This window comes from Lepisma saccharinum, chromosome 9 (genome assembly GCF_977018435.1).
Source record: "Lepisma saccharinum chromosome 9, izLepSacc3.1, whole genome shotgun sequence".
Lineage (NCBI taxonomy): Eukaryota > Metazoa > Arthropoda > Insecta > Zygentoma > Lepismatidae > Lepisma > Lepisma saccharinum.
Genome location: NC_139237.1, coordinates 1941885 through 1956325, shown reverse-complemented (window position 1 = coordinate 1956325; position 14441 = coordinate 1941885). Strand labels below are relative to the sequence as shown.

At 37.6% G+C, this 14441-nt stretch overlaps 1 protein-coding gene across 2 annotated transcripts in view; it reads left to right on the top strand.

Moving 5' to 3' along the window:
* Nucleotides 1-14441, top strand: part of LOC145992588 (uncharacterized) — an 88371-nt gene that overhangs the window by 49141 nt on the left and 24789 nt on the right. For both annotated transcript variants that reach the window (XR_014442171.1, XM_083128943.1), the window contains exon 3: nt 4089-4510. Coding sequence is in view for 1 of the 2 variants with exons in the window: in XM_083128943.1 (XP_082985069.1) it covers nt 4089-4510 (422 nt within the window). In the remaining variant the exon portion in view is untranslated. The remainder of the gene's footprint in view (nt 1-4088; nt 4511-14441) is intronic.

The following is a 14441-nucleotide window of genomic DNA, read 5'->3' as shown; positions in this document are numbered from 1 at the left end:
TAGTAGGTCCAAATAATGAAAGCATAGATAAGATAATGCAAATAATTCAGAAATATTTTGTAATTCAAGTTCATTTTTGGGTATGGATATAATTGTAACTGAAGAAGGTTATCAGTTGTCACAAAAGGGTTATATTTCAAAAATATTAAAGAAGTATGAACTTCATGATTGTAATCCAGTGAAAACACCAGGTGATTTGAACCAAGATTTGCATAATTTTGAAGAGTCAAAACCAGTTGATAAAACAAAGTACTTACAAATGTTAGGCTCACTTATGTATTTATCTGTAGGGTCAAGACCAGATATAGCTTTTTGTGTGAGTCAATTGTCAAGGTATAGTAAAGATCCAAGGGAAATACATCTAGCAGCAGTAAAAAGAGTATATAGATATTTGAAAGGTACGTGCAATTATGCATTAAATTTTTCAAGTGAAGGTGGTAAGCTTGAATTATGCACGGATGCAAGTTGGAGTACAGCAGTAGAAGCAAAATCTCGTACTGGCTATCTTGTCAAGGTTGGAAACTCAGTCATCAGCTGGAAAAGCAAATTACAGAATTTGGTTGCTTTGTCTACTTGTGAGGCAGAATTGATTGCATTATGTGAAGGTTTGTGTGATATAAAATGGGTCATAAGTTTAATATCAGAATTAGATGTTGGAAATTTTGTAAATAGACCAGTGATTGTTAAAACTGATAGTAAATCAGCAGTTGATTGGATCTCAAGTAACAATGTAAAGGCAAGAACTAAACATATAAATAGAAAATATAATTTTGTAAAACTGGATGTAGCAAATGGGAATGTGTATCTTCAACATGTAAATTCAGAAAATCTAGAAGCTGATATACTAACTAAAAATGTGACTAAATCAAAAATGGAGAAAATATGTAAGGGCATATACATGTAAAATAATTTAGTATTAGCTAGTGTATGTGTAAGAGTAGAAATACTATAGTTAGCGTGTAATGTTCGCAAAGGGGGGAATGTTGCAGACTGGCAACTATGCTCACTTTACGCGGGATTGAAGAGTCTGTGGGTACCGGTAGAATGGCGGTCTCGAGGTGAAGACGTCATAGAAATTTGTACAATTTTGTATCTTACCGTTTTGGCAGTAATAAATAGTTGTTATTGTTAATATATGCGTCGTCGTATCTGTAAGATCCTAGAAACGGAACTACAGTATTAAATCAATGCCAGGTGCTTTGTTATTCTTTAGCCTTTTAATAGCATCTTTAACTTCAGTCAAGTTAGGTTCTGGAACTAAAGGTTATGCTGTGTGTTCTTCATTCACTTCTGATTTATCTCCTACATGGACATTTAAAAGGTCATTAAAGTAGTTCTTCCATCTATTTGGAATATTGCTTGGGTCAGCTAGAAACTGACCATCTTTATCTTTTATCAAGTTTACATTAGGTTGCCACCCCTTTCTAAACTCATTTACACCTTTATATAAATCTCTGATATTTTTTTTATTTGCTGTTTGTTTCAATTTCGTTAATTTTGCTTTTCAAGTAATCTCTTTTTTTACTTCTAAATGTGCAGTTAACTTCTCGCTTTATTCTATTATAATTGTTTAGATTTGTATCATCAGAGTTATTTAACCACCTAAGTCTAGCCTGATTTCTTATTTCTATTAGATTATGATGTGGCCGCGGTGGCTCAGTCGGTAACTCGTCTGAGTACCATGCTAAAGGTCCCGGGTTCGATCCCCGGCCGGTCCAAATCCAGGAACTTCTCTAACGATGGAAGCGGCCCCGGCGCCTACCCAGCATCGAATAACATGTGTACCTTTGGGAAACCCTGGGGGGTAAAGGCAGTCAGGGATGTGATGCTGATCACATCACCCCCACTCACGACCGGATCAAGAAAGTGTGGGGCGTTACCCTCATACCCCCTATACGCCTTCATGGCGTGGTGATAAGCACAGGGGAACACTTTACCTTTTACCTTTTATTAGATTATGACATTCATTATCAAACCATGGCTTACTTTTTCTCAGTTTATGGTATCCTATACTTTCTTTAGCTGCTGATTCTATTGCATTACGTATGTGCTCCCAATTCTTATTTACGTCTGTTTCATTTATATTTTCATCATCATTTAAATCCTGCAAAACATCAAATCTATTTGACAGTTTAATTTCGTAATCTTTCTTAATTCTTTCATCAGTAAACTTTCCTGTATCAAATTTTATAACTTTTAGATTTTGTTGCTTATGATTTATCACTGAGAGTCTTTCTCTTAATTTAGCAATTGCTAAATAATGGTCACTGGCACAGTCAGCACCTCTATGTGTACGAACGTCAATTATACTAGTATGCCTTCTCTTATCAATGAGAATATGATCTATCTGATTATGAGTTTTACCATCTGGAGAAGACCATGTATATATATGGATATCTTGATGTTTAAAAGTGGTACTTTTCACAATTAAATTCTTTGAGGTTGCAAAAGTAATCAATCTTATACCATTATCATTACTTAATTCATGAAGACTTTCTTTACCAATCGTGGGTTTAAATGTCTCTTCTTTGCCAATCTGTGCATTACAGTCACCTAACAGAATTTTCATATCATACTGAGAAAATTTATCAAAGACCTGTTCTAACTCTGTATATAAATCATCTTTAGTATTATCATCTTTATCTTCCGTTGGTGCATGTATGTTTATTAAAATAATTTTACACCACCTACCCTGTAAAACTGCATATGATATCCTATCATTAATAAATTCTACTGTTTTAAGAGCCGAGATAATTCTATTATTTATGAAAAAGCCTGTTCCAAAATGATGATTTTCAGTACCACCATAGAAAAAAGTATAATTTTTAGTTTTACAATTCCCTTCTCCTGGCCACCTAACTTCCTGGACAGCTACTACATCTAATTTATGCTTAACTATCTCATTAACTGTACACTGAAATGCCCCAGGCCGGCAAAGGCTCAGAACATTCCAGGTGCCTAATTTAATATCCTTATTCCTAATGTAGATCTTATCCTTAGTCCAGGGACCTCCCAAAGTAGTCCCCACCCAGAGATCCGAACGGTTGACTATTTTACCTCCGGAATATTTTACCTTGGGAACATCCATGGCCTTATATTGCTGTTTCTTGACATGTCTTTTTACAGTGCAGAGTTGTCAGCTCTACGCCTAACCCCGGATATGAATGGAGGAACTACTACACAAGACAAACACAAACACATTAGACAGCACAATTACTACACAAGACGAACACAAACACATTAGACAGCACAACTACTACACAAGACACACACAAACACATTACAACTATAACACAATATAAACACAAACACACCACAACTACTACACGGTATAAACACAAACAAACTACACACCACAACTACTACACAAGACAAACACAAACAAATTAGACAGCACAACTACTATGCAAGACAAAACAAACATACTAGACAGCACAACTACTACACAAACATACTAGAGAGCACAACTACAACACAAGACACATACCGTACATACACACCACCGATACTACACAAGACAAACAAAGCTTTGAAATAGCAAAAAAAATATCCTGTGCACTGAAACTGAAATGCACATAATTCATAAACAAAAATAAATTTTAATAAATGTAGGCTTATTTTGAACTGCCACTATATCAAGGCAACAACATTCAAAACATTAGAACTTTTAGAAATAACAACCAACCAGGCTGGAACATACACTTTGCAAAGAATGATCTAAAAACAGATAAATCTTCATGCAACACACAGTGATGTGTTCCATGTGTGTGTTTTATGTCTAACTACAAATTACATGCTGGAAGCTTGACTTAACATTCAGCAAAAAAGCACATTTTGTTTTAGAGAGAAAAATTAAAACTGTAGAACCAAATTAAATTATGTCTATCATTGTATACTAGTGTGGGCTCACTGATTTGAGAGAGCAGCAGCTGAAAATTTTAAGAGCCATAGAGAAAGATTTTTGTGTTTGTTTTCCAAAAAGTATTTTATCCCCACCCAGTTCCAACTGTAGATTATTATTATTATTATTATTATTATTTTGCTTGAATATGAGAACCTTCTCATTTACACGGGAATTGTTTTTCCAGGCTTCGAGTGCCTTATCCTCACTACATGCGAAAGTAGACCGCAAACAGCCACATCATGATGAATTTTATTCGCCTCCACCACCAGAGCCGACTCCTGACTTCGTTAGTTGCACAATTAAAACTGAACCCCAAGACGTTCCTCTATATGAAGACACAATCGGTGACGAGTTGAAGCCAGAAAGCTCAATATTTGGCAAAAGTGAGAAAACTGAGGAACAAATTAACGTCATTGAGCCATTGGTAGCCATTGGTAGACCCTTCGATCACCTCTTGAATCCTGGTGCTGGAAAGAGTCCTTGTAGGCAGGATGGAAGTATGCGTTTGGATGCCAGTGATGATGATGCAAAGTTTGACACTAGAGCATTCGAAGATGATGACAATGGCATTGTTGAAGTGAAGATTGAAGTTGAAGATGAAAGAAGGTAAGTGGATAGTTTTGTTTCCACAGAAGGAAGAATGAGTGATTTTCTGTTTTGAATTTTCCCTCAGCAGAACCTTAGTAAATTCATAATATTCAGTTACTTGCATGTTGAGATGGGCCAAAGGTTTTTCACATTTTGTAATTAAATTCACATTGGACGTTTGCAAGTATTGCTAGTTCCTTCCTTGGGCACTATCTAAGCAAAGTACTGGCCTTCTCTTGCATTTCCCATACTTTCCTACGACTTTCAACTACTGGACCCCTCCTCACGTCCCTTGCAGTATTGAAAAGCCAGGGGAGGGATGGAAGTGCTTCCCTTGGTTGAGGTAATTCCAATATAATACACCGTGTATCAAAAAGAATCATCCGATTTAAAAGTTCTATATTTAGGAAACCAATGGACATAGAACCTTGCAGTAAGTTGTAAAATACATGTTGGAATATGAAGTTTCACTTACAATACGTTTTACGTTGTTGCAAGTAGGTACGTTCCGAAAGTCTTAACGAAACGAATTTAACGAGAGTAACTTGGCTCGTCAACCTGGTGAAACGAGTTACTTTCCAGACTTATGGGACGCTCTAGACGAAAGCGCAGGCGCAGCATCCTCGTGGCGTCGAGCGGAAGGCATGTCCTTATGGCAGAAATAAACTCTACTGCTGACACTGGCTTCATATACAGTTTAAAGCCATCATGCATGCACGTTGCCTGCACGCAGCAGACGATTCACACCGAACAAAACCAGTCTTCTGGCCCGTGCGTTTGGTGAATCTCGTTCTTGCACGAGAAGCACTTAAAGCGACTTTTGGGACAGCATAACGAAATGCACGAGAGCACTTATGGGATGGCCATTTACCATAACTCGTTTAACGCGTTCAACTCGTGTGACTTTCGGAACGGGTGCCTGGTGCTGCTCACTCTTTAGTCCGCTTCAAGATGGCATCCCAACAACCGAAAGTTTTCTGCATTCTCCACTTCAACAAATGTGGTCAGTTACAGTTGTGCAGCGTGAGTTTCGTCGTAAATACGGTGCTGCACCACCTACTGCTCACAGTATTCGACGTTGCACGCAGAATGCTGCCGGTTGCTGGGTTGCCATCCTGACGCGGACTAAAGAGTGAGCTGCACCAGTGGCACCTACCTGCAACAAAGTAAACCTTATTGCAAGCAAAACGTTATATTCCAGCATGTATTCTACAACTTACTGCAAGGTTCTATGTCCATTGGTTTCCTAAATATAGAATTTTTAAATCGGATGATTCTTTTTGATACACCCTGTATAATATATAAAAAAATATTATATGCTTTGAGGAATGTACTTATGAGTTGCTAAGCTAGATGTGGCCGTACAAGCTAGCTCTTTCACCCCTGGTTCGCTTGGTTGAAGCCGAACAATAGGCAGTTGGGGACCAAGTCTTCCGGGGTTCGATGACCGACCATACCTGCACGGTGCACATAAAGAAATAGAAAATAATATTGAAATGATGGAAAAGGAGGGTGTTGTATGTGAAATTATAGAGATAGAGATTCTGATTGTTAAACTACTGTAATTGTGTGATCATGTATCTACACTAAGATTTGCTACATATGTCTTCCTATTGTGAGAGTGTTAAGTCCACCACTTGATTTTGATTTCGGTCACTTACTCCGATGTACTGGTACTGTCCACTGATAAACTCCATTGTCGGCCGTTAGGGAACCTGGATGTCCCAAATGTCCGTGGTGTCGGTCACTGCAGTATAGAACTCGGACCGATGTTCATCTTCTCACACTGGCCCCGTGACACAGTCTGCTGCAAACTCAGGTGTCAAACAGACTGCCCTTGGATGACGTGGGGAGACACTTCCTTCCACCTGAGTTCTGGACACTGACCAGTTACATGCATACTTTTGTATGTAAAAGTTGTATGTTTGTTTCGTAACGAAAACTATCCCGTTGAACATGACTCACATGTTATATGCTGTACTCTGAGCACTGATGGACACTGACTCGTTTTGCACAACTTATTAGCACCGACTGTTCTGTACAATTTCTAGACACAGTACCATCCTTTAACACAGACTGTTCAGTACAACCTTTCTAGCAAGCACTCTTCCGTACCATGTTTTAAAACAGACTTTCAGCGCAACTTCTCCACAACAGACTTTTCACTTAACCACCAAAATCCACAGTTTGGTTTGGGTTTTATACATGTTCAGTTTCTATTGGCTGACGTGAAGGAGGGGGTTGGTTGTAGGGAAGAATGGAAAATTTTGGACATTGGGATGACAAAGGGGTTTCTGGGAGAGAAACTGAACAAATATAGCCATCCCCTTTTGTGGGCTCTGAAAGGGGGGCAAGGCAAATGACCTTTGCTTGGCTTCCCTGGAACTGATGGGGACTTGGAGTTGTGCTGAATGTTGGATACTAATAAATGTATAAGAAAATGATATATATATATATTGATAATAATGTGCCCATACAGATGTACATGTGGGTACACAGAGGTCGGGATTTGAATTTCATCCGTTGATGTTTCTTTTTTCTATTAAAGGTCATTCTCCAATCACATCATTACAAAAAAGGGGCTAACTGTAAAGTGACAAACCATAAATTCTCTCTTACATTTCTCATTGCTTTAGACTCATATGGTATGAAGATGAAGTGACTCACCTTCTTTGCATTGCACTTCTATTGATATTGTCCTAAATTTATAACAGGTTTTTTTGAAAACCCTTTTGCACTTTAAAAAACGTATATCTTCCATTATTTAACAGAATTTCATACAGTCTATAATTGGAACAAAATTCTCTCGATTAAACACTAATATATCATGCATAGAAGTATAAGATATTTAACAAAGTTGAAGGGAATTAAACACAAACATGTTTTCCTTATGTCATACATAGTGAATGGTAAGTTCATGGTTAAATATGTACATGCACATACCTTGATATGTGTGTGTATGTTTGTGTGTATGTGTATAAATCTAATGTTTCAAAAGATGCCATTAACTCCCCACCCCCAACCCCCCATTTGGAAAACTTACTAACTGTACTAATTCTCAGTAATTTAAATGCATTTTTATTTCAGTAGTACTACAGTGAACTAGATTCCAAATTATTCATGTTTGTTATACATTTTCAGCTTACTTGGCACATAATAGCACAAAATAAGAAAGAAAGATTTAGAGTGGAAAGACTACAAGAAATTTAAGAAACAGTGCTGCTTAATAATAACCAGAGTAGATGTTCATACTTAGAAATTGTGAAATTTATGAAAACTTGTGTGTGTTCTTTTGGTGGAATCCAATTACTGGTTCACTCCTTCCCTGTGTTACAATTAGGGATAAACTGTATCGGAAATTTGATATCGCAATATATCGTCAAGAAAATATTGTCACAGATGATACAATATGATATTTTTTTTATTTTTTCCATGTCGTGATATTGGCGACATATCGTCTCCATGATAAATATCGCCAAATATTGTGATGATATATTGCTGACATGATATATATTTCTAAAATATTGTGATGATATATTGCCAACATGATACATATCACTAAATATCATGACGGTATATTGCTGACATAATATATATTGCCAAAATATCATGACGGTATATCGCCTGGACTATATTTTCTCAATATCATGATATATCATCTGGACAATATATTGTCCAACACTAGTCATGATATTCATGCTTTTACTTCATGCATTTCTGAGCATTGCATTCTGAAATAATACATATCTGACGATGAATGAAAATAATTTTTTTAAAAAATTAAAATTTTTTTAATTTATAAGAAGAATGACAAAAATCCCCTTTGGTGTCATCCATTTTCATGAATGTCAACTATCAGTACTGACATCTTTTCAAAAATCAGAGAATTGTGTCCTCCTTTTTTACTTGACCACTGCCTAGATATGGCTGTAAACTGGGTACAGTATGGACACTTCTGGGATGTAACAAACTCTGTTGATTTCAGTGTCTGTGGCTACATGGGTAGTTGAGAATAACAACCAGGAGATTGAAGTAAATACATTTTAAAATATACTAGAAGTGGCTTCCTTTGTGAATAGAAACAGGCAATGAAATGCCATGGCAAATCTATATTTGATTTTCAACAATACCAAAAAATAAAATTTGCACTGTTTGTCATAAAATAATCAACCTAAATTGATTAAACTATATATCTTAGCAGATGATACATTGAAGATGGTGCATGACTTTTTTTTTCATGTATTTTTGTGAGAGTTCTAAATAAATTGAATAAATGAGTGAATTGAATGAAACACAAAGTAACTTGGCATGTTAAAAAATAGGAATTATAGCTTTCTGGGCGACGTGATTCAAACAGGTGTTCTTAGGTTGCCAGCCAGATTAAATGGGCGTTAGCTTCCAATGTTTCGAGCGCATACATCGCTCTCATCTTCAGGGAATGAGACCAGTGTGGGGTTAAATACACAATTATGATGGGGTGGAGTTTGGATGCTGTCTTCCTATTGGCTCGCTCTGGATCCTGGTGTTCTCATTGGCTCGTGCCATGTTTTTGTGGAGGAATGGATTCCAGGCATGACTGTGCTGGAGTCCCACATCCCTGGTGAGATTGGTGCTTTCCCGTGAAATGGCTGTGGCTTCCTTTACCTGTCGGTCCCAGTAACCGGCACATTTGGCTATTATTTTGGTGTCAGCAAATAAAATTCTGTGTCCCTCGGTGATGCTGTGTTACCCAACCGTACACTAGTCTCCATTTTTATATTCCTGAATATGAGAGAAATGTATGCACTCTAAATGTTGGAAGCTAATGCCAAATTAACCTGGATGGTGACCCGAGAACACGTGTTTGAATCACGTCGCCAAACATAAGACCAGTCTGTTCCTCCTCCTCTAAGAATGCTTGCCAATGAGAACACCAGTAGATCTATATGAGATTTATTTTACTTCACATTCTTTCCAAATGTAAAATTAGGTTTAAATTAATTGCCAATTACTGGATCGAATGAAATCTTGTCGTTTCTCCAGGCCAGGATCATCAGGACAACCAGTTAATTTGATAAGTCCTGATTTTAATTGGCATGCTGCATTTTGAACACCAAAAAAAATCAAATTAGTACTAATTGGAAAATCTATATTTATGCACTGCTGGACAAAAAAACCCGGACACTCACATTTTTCGTGATAACGCATAAATTCTGATTCGAAGGCTAACCAAATGTTGCAGAAATTATTGGAAATAAGAAAACCTGAATATGTTCAACAGAGGGCCTCTCCGATGACGCAGTGGTAGCGTCGTCGCCTTGTAATCAAGGAGTCCTGGGTTCGATATCCGGTGGAGGCACATAGTGGTTCGGATTCCACTTTAAACTGTAGGTCCAGTCCTAATTAGCCTTACTGTGCATAAATTGGACTTAAAACACCAACTTAATCAAATATATTCATCAGAAAGCAAATTAAAATTTATTGTTAATAAGTTAAATTAGAACATAAATGAAAGTTACAGAAAACTACCAAAAAAAATATGAAAAAAAATCTTAGCAATATTTTTTTTTAATGTTAACTGGTACTGGTGGGGTATATATAAGCTGCCTAGTAGCGGGAGTTACCTCCACTGCCATCAATTACAACTTGTAACCGCCGTGGCATACTTTGAATAAGGTTGGCAATCACTTCTTGGTCCAATTGCTCCCATTCTTCTTGAATAGAACGTCTTAGCTCTTCAATTGTTTCTGGAACTATTGTGCGGTTTCTGATATGTTGTTTCAGTTGATCCCAGACGTGCTCTATCGGATTTAGGTCCGGAATTTGTGGTGGCCATTCTAATCGCGTAATCGCAACTTCATCCAACTACTCCGTGACAACAGGGAAAGTTGCAGAAGGACATCAACTTGTTGACAAAACATTTATCACATTCACATCCAAGATATTTATACAGTGTGTTTCACGATGTTCTTTGGGGTTAGGGTAATTTATTACAAGAAGAATGCTGCACTTACCGCAACAAAACATAACCAGTCAAAACAGGAACTGAAATCGTTTTTTATCTGCTCACATCCTAGCTCACATGCCTGCTGCTAAGTGGAACTAGTGTAGTAGTGCATTTGTGAAAATGGCTGCCACACTTGTCAAGAAGTCGTTTTGCATGTTGAAATTCCATGCAATGAAGTCCACAATCACCATGCAACAGGCAGTTCATTTCGAAATTTGTTAAGGACTCTGCTTCTGACAACCAGTTTGTGTGTAAAATAAACAGTTGAGTGAAACAGGTTGCTTGTGTAAGTGCAAATTAACTGGTTGCCCATCTCAGAAGATGATGTGTAACATGTTTGCACAAGTTTTCTGCATAGCCCAAAGAAATCAGTTGCACATGCGGCTACAGAACTGGATATGCTGCTGAAATTACCATGTGTGATAGATGACCAGCTGTTCAAGAAAGGCAGATTTGCCACCTGAATACTGGCAACCACACACAACATTTTATCGTATCTGTGACGTCATTTTCTGCTGTAAAACAGTGCCCGGCAGGGCTGCAAGGAACACACAAATTTTGTGAAAAATGACAAACTACCAACCATATTATTAGCTGTAAAACGAAGCGAGAAAGCGTCTAGTAGACCGAACATCATAGCCTACCAGCCAGAAGATCAGCAGTCATCTCAGGGGAAGGGGGAAGTGAACCAACAATATGAGAAATGGTAAAAATGTATTCAAAATGAAGTGTCAATATCGGATTTTGTCTCAGCCTACATGTCAAATATTAACAACAATAAATTTTATTGGACTTGGAGCTTACATGTGGCTGTTTACACCCAGCTACATGTCAAATACTTGCAAATCTCGTTGCAAGGATGATATCTACAGGTTTGTGTCCAGATGCCTTGTGGTACTTTTGTGCTGATAACGGAAGTATCTGAGGTTCACGTTGTTACATTACGGTTAGAACATGTACTACCAGAGTAACAATCTAATGATGAATCAGTAGCGTAGCGAATATACTGACCTGTTCACAGTTGCAAACTATTACATGTGTATCGGGTGCGTACATAAACACAGTCGTCGGAGAGTTTGTTTTACTACTACTTATACATCTGTATTTTCAACCATTTTTGCCACTTGTTTCATAATGCCCTGAATATACATTATATTACGTGTTGCTTACCTTTGGAATTTTGTTCTTTCATTTCTATTTTGTCATCTGTTCAGTGTCACAGACAACTAATATCAGAAGGATAAAGTGGATAGACTAAATTGTAGATGCCAACTTGGTAACTAGATTTGCAAATATTTGACATGTAAGCTAAGACAAAATTCGATATGACCACTTCCACTTGAATTCTGTTTTCTTTCTTCCATTTTTCATATTGTTTGTTTACTTCCTGTTAAGTTACAGAACGTGTTACGGTACATAATGTGGCTGATTGTACCTATGTCATTTTTCACAGAATATGTGTGTTCCTGGCAACCCTGGAACGCATCTCTTCACGACGGGATATGACGTCACAAATGCAATAAAATGTTGTGTGTGGTTGCCAGCATTCAGGTGGCAAGACGTCCTTTTTTGAACGACTGTAGCCCCGAAATGATGCACCAACGAGAAAAATGTTACTGAGAAAAGTTGTTTGTTTTGATGTCCTCTGTACGTTTCCGAGGTCCGTGGGTGCCATTAAAATAACACCCTGTATGTACTGTTCAATTGAATTGAATTGGAATTTTTGGATTCATTGCAATTGCACAGTCCATTTATATTATTAATATAAGTATTTGTGTGTGTATATGTGTGTGGGTGGTGAGAAGAGGTAAAACCTTAGTTTGAAATTATAGAAAACACCTGCTTCTGCTCTTGAATTTTATAAAGTTCGCCTTGAAAACCGGGAATTATACTTAAATTTTATTATGGTCCTAGAGTAGCCACCTTGGAACTGAAGAATTTCAACATCATATTCCTCAGGAAAACAGAGCCGGCACCTGCGGTGGAGTGGTTAGCACATTCCGCTATGATGCCAGGGGTCCCTGATTCAAATCCCATCCTGTACATGGAAGTTTGTTAGTGTCCATTCATCAATTTCATCATGTCATCACTCACCCCTATTTTCGTAAATTAGCCATAAGTGGCACAAGAAGCGAAGTAAAATAAAATAAATCAATCAGTCAATCACACTCAGGAAAACAGAAAAATCACTGTGTCATCTCTTCTGCATTCTCCTCGGAAGGTGTCTTTCCCTATGCTTGGAAATAAGCTAATATCACACCGATTCACCAAAGTTGTAACAAAAACCTTGTTTCTTTTTACAGACATGGGCATAGTTAGGTAGGAGCTAGAGGGGGATATGCTCCCCCAGAGCCAGTCATCAGCTCTCTCAAACGACATGACAAAATAATTGGAAAGGGAAACTGCATAAAAATGAGAAAATCCATCACAGAACTTTCTTGTGGTGTAGCAGTAAAACTAAAGGAAGGTCAAATTATGTTTCACTGCAGAATAGAACAGAAGGTGGGTGCAGAGTGTAATTTGCAGAGGGGATTTCCTTCCCTCTGCCTTGAACTATCCATCCTCTGATTACGAATGGCGCATCTCAGCCCAGGATTATCATTTCCCATCTACTCAGTATGTATCGCCAACCACTGCTGAAACAGAGTATCAAGCAGTGACGTGCTTGACCTCGGTACTTGGGGTGCCAAATGATTATGTGTAAATCTTCAAAGCATCCCCTGCCACACTCACACACAAACAAATGCTTAGACGACAGTGTTTTCTTAATACAGACAAGAGAATTATCTACTTCAATGAAAGTGATAATTAGGGCTCGGAATAATATATGTTCATTTTGGGTCATTGTAGGCCAAAAAAAGTGGATTTTATTTGTCCTTTTTTTGCCTTTTTCGGCGTTTCTTGGCTTATTGGCCCTTTTTTAGCCTTTTTTTTTTTTAGGTCTTAACCACTTTCTTTTGCAACTTCACCTTCTTTCGACTACGTGTTTACTGCCCATTCTCAATTCGAATCATCATCAGTTCATCACCTCTTAAACATCCTTTCTGTAGTAAAGAAATAAAAAAAAGAAAGAAATATATATATTTGAACCATCCCTGAAACGAGAGAAAAACATTTTGGGATGACTGAAGCAGGTACGGTACAAGGTCCTTCAACCGTAACTTGTCTAGAAGGTCGCGCTGTAAGTGGCAACTTTCTCTTGTTTTGAAGCTTTCAGCACGGTGTATACGACCATATACATTAAATATGTAATTAAAACTGAAGTTATTAATTAATTTGGATCACATTTATACGTCCTTTTTTCCGTTTTTAGGTCCTTTTTTTTTATATTTTTAGGTCTCTTTTTTTTGTCAATTTATAGGTCTTCAACTACCGAGCCCTAGTGATAATGTAACAGGAAAGCTGAATTTCATTTATCCCTTGTCTGCAAATACCTGAATCCTCTGTAAAGTTTCGCTTCAAAATTTTAAACGTGATTTTCAACTGCAAAACCATAGACAGTGTTAGAATATTGGGAAGGGTCTGCGTACTACAGACTTTTTAGATGTCGTCACTTGCAAACTTGATTTTCAGGGGACAGCTTACATATTGTTCGTATTGTGGACCATTTGATGACATTTGATTACTACAGGGTCATTCCATGTGAAATCAACCAATGAAGAGAGGTACTTTTCAACCTGTGACGGTTGATATATATATTATATAAATATCATTCCATCACAGCTTCACTCATCTCTTGATATACGAGAGTGAAGTATTCCACTCGCCGAAATAAGTCACTGATTATTACGTAACATTATCAAGTTGCGCAGTCTTCTCGATAGACATATTTTTGCTTCCCCGAGAGGTAACTCTGCGCATGCATAAATTTTCTTGTCGATCGGGCAGCGCTGGGAACTCAGTGAACGAGACACACACAGTACAGTACCGGTAGAGTAGAGACCAAGTACAGACCAGGATTAG